The sequence below is a fragment of the Parasteatoda tepidariorum genome, chromosome 3 (genome assembly GCF_043381705.1).
Source record: "Parasteatoda tepidariorum isolate YZ-2023 chromosome 3, CAS_Ptep_4.0, whole genome shotgun sequence".
Classification (NCBI taxonomy): Eukaryota; Metazoa; Arthropoda; class Arachnida; order Araneae; family Theridiidae; genus Parasteatoda; species Parasteatoda tepidariorum.
The window spans coordinates 78,138,960-78,142,201 of record NC_092206.1 but is presented as its reverse complement, the minus strand read 5'-3'; the positions used below and the strand labels follow the sequence as shown (position 1 = coordinate 78,142,201).

At 30.0% G+C, this 3,242-nt stretch overlaps 1 protein-coding gene across 1 annotated transcript; it reads left to right on the top strand.

The window, feature by feature from the left end:
- The first annotated feature begins 373 nt into the window (after positions 1–373).
- On the top strand, positions 374–2,201 carry LOC107441236 (probable E3 ubiquitin-protein ligase makorin-1). The gene has a single exon (XM_016054421.3). The coding sequence runs from the start codon at positions 600–602 to the stop codon at positions 1,671–1,673; it is 1,074 nt and encodes a 357-aa protein (XP_015909907.3). The 5' UTR covers positions 374–599; the 3' UTR covers positions 1,674–2,201.
- Positions 2,202–3,242: the final 1,041 nt, after the last annotated feature.

The window sequence follows — 3,242 nt, the reverse complement described above, 5'->3', positions numbered from 1 at the left end:
GTTATGCTTTATTTCTACATCAATGACAGTTTATTAATGATAGATCATTTGTATTCAATTAGCATAAAAAGAAAAATACTAAATATTTTCAGAAAAAAAAATTTAGCTGAAAAAAAAGGTATAATTACAAGCTTTAAAATATATTTTTGTCGATGATGCAAACTATTTATTTATAATATTTATGTGAATTTTACTAAGCGCAATTTGTTCTAATTCTAAATTACAAGTTATTCATCTTTTTATATTAGCACTTGCATAAACCAAGTAGGAAATATTTGCGTCAAATAAGAAAAAAGGTTAAATAAAATTAAAACGGTAATAATTTTTTTTTATTTCTCAAATGGCAACTGAAACAACCTAAAAAGGTTCACTTTGCGCATGCGCAATGATGACCTCCAGATAACCAGTTTGTAGATAGTGTTGTATAAATGAGTTTGTAGATAACCAATCATACGCCTTGCTCAGGATGATTATAGTCACGTTATCAGAATCGACACGCCCTCTGATGTACACTATCTCCCCCAGTGCACTATACTTTATTACTCCTTAGTTGGTTGTTATCACTAGCAGAGGTGAAAGTGAATTAAGTATTATATAAAATGGCTGAAAGCGCACCACTAGATATGACGAAATTAGTGCGCCCGTTTTATTTAAATTCTTCTTGCCAAGAAGGTAATAGGTGCAATTTTAGACAGACGCCTAGATTTCGTGAAAATATCGTCTGCCGCTTTTCTTTGAAAGGCATTTGCAAGTTTGGTGATAATTGCTGGTATTCTCATCCAAAAGCTGAAGATGATGTTTATTATATATCTCAACCTTGTAGTGAAGAGCAGAATACTGATCATTTACAGCAACAGACAGGGAATATGGATATTTTTCCAGCCGAAAGAAATTTTCAAAATTTCAACACCAGTTTAAATGGTGAGGCATCTCTTTGTCGTGAATCAGATTTACACGACTGGATAAATGTACCTGAATTCGTGCCGAAAAGCAGCAAATATTTAGCCATTGCTTCGAATTCAAATGACAGTGTTGATAGTTCAGAGCCACAGAAGTTGGATATGGAATTCTGCCCGCATTTCTTTGATGGCGTTTGTCCATTCGACGATTGTCCATGCATCCACGGAGAGTTATGTGAACTGTGTCAAAGATATTGCTTGGATCCTTTTGATGAAAAGCAACGAGGTCTTCATATTGCAGTCTGTAGGCATGAGCGAGATACGGATATTCGACGTGATTTGTCATGTGGTATATGTTTGGATATCGTATTGGAAAAAGATCGAGTTGCAGAGCGTCGATTTGGTATTCTCGAGAATTGTAATCACGTGTTTTGTTTATCCTGCATCATTAAATGGAGAAATGTGAGAAATTCTCATGAAGAAGATTTTATAGATCCTGATGTTACTCGTGCTTGTCCCGAATGTAGAGTGCCGTCTAGATTTTACATCCCCAGTAAGAAATGGGTTCATTCCGAAGGGGAAAAGGAGATATTAATTGCTGAGTATAAAAAGTCTTCGAGCACGAAACGTTGTAAATATTTCAAAAATGGTAAAGGAATTTGCCCCTTTGGTGAAGAGTGCTTTCATCTTCACGCAATGCCTGTTATTCCATCAGCAGCTGCCCAGACACCTCGCTTTAGTAATAGAATGTTTAGGAACTCAAGAAGATGGTGAACAATTTCGAATCTACATTGTGCCATTGTATATGAAAGTAGTGGCAAGGCGTTTGTAGAAAGTGCACAATTTGTTTAGATTTAACCATGCAAGAATTTTTTATTATGTTCAGCTGAAATTCTCTTTTTAAGTGCTGATTTTATTCCTGTTTAGTGCATTTGACAATGGTAACTGCGATTTTTTTTTTTTTGATTATTTTAAAATTGCTTCCTTCTTTAATCTTATTCGTCGACACATGTTTCGAACTTATGTTTTTTATACATACTTTTTTTAAGTTATTTTGAGTGTAAAACTTAGAGCTAGTCTTATTTAATAAATGATAATATTTAATTTTGAGAATATATTTTAATGTTGACTGATTTCAGGCTAAATCTTAGATTCAAAAACATTTTTTATTTTTCTATCAATATGCTTCTAAAAAAAAACTTTTAGTGTAATATAAGTGTAACTAATGATTAAATCTCTGAGTATTTTATTACAATTATTAATTGTTTAAGAAAGTAAAACTGAATTTTTTTTCTGACTTATTAAATATGGTTTATGATGAATATTTTTGAATCTTCAATGTGACATACAAATGAATATATATGTTAAATGTACGTACAACGCATAAGCAAAAAGTGCAATATTTGTTTAACTTTAACTGTGCTAGAATTTTTTTATTGTGTTCAGCTTAGATTATCTATTTGTGATCTGATATAATTCCTGTTTATTACATTTGATAACTGTTACAGTGAGTTGTTTTTTAACCTTCATCCTCAATTCCACAACACATGCTTTGAATTTATGTTTTTCAATGAATATACTTTATTAAATAAAATCCCTATAAAAATGGATAATCTATGGATAAATGCTTATTTTTTAAATATATTTTTAGCTGTTCACATTTTGCTCTAATCCGTAGATTTGAATTTATACTTTTCTATAAATATACTTTTTTTAAAAATAATTTTAAGTGTAACCATATTTCATGATTTTTTTTTAAATAAAGCGTCATGTTACCATTTTTTTATTCTGTTTTAATTTCTTCACTTTTTATTACCTTTCATTTATTTTGTTTCGTAAAGTCAAGTGATGATGTTTACGTTAAAATTTATGAGATGTTTCAGTATGGTACTGCTTCTGTTCTGAAAATTAAAAAGTGGGACAATTTAGCTATTAACGATATTTTTTTATAGTTCTTTTTAAATTCCGTTAGATTAAGCTTAGAATGCAAACATTAATAACGAAATGCTTCTCTCTGGAAATAGATTTCCTATTTTTCACGGCAGTAGTTCCATACTTTATTACCTCATGAAATGCATTTTTTTCATTTTTCTCACAATAGTAATGTGATAATTTCAGGCTCTTGAAAAAATTTAATTTCTTATTAGCAGTTTACTTTGAATTAGAATTAGGATATTAAATTAGAATAATTGTAAAATGGAAAAGCTTTAGCGATCATAGCGTAAATCTTGATCTTCAAATATGGGTCATTAATTAATTCCTTATTTTTTGTTTGTAAAATATTATATTTTACAAAAGATATTCGCATTTAAGACAATGTTTGAAATATCATTTATTAATACA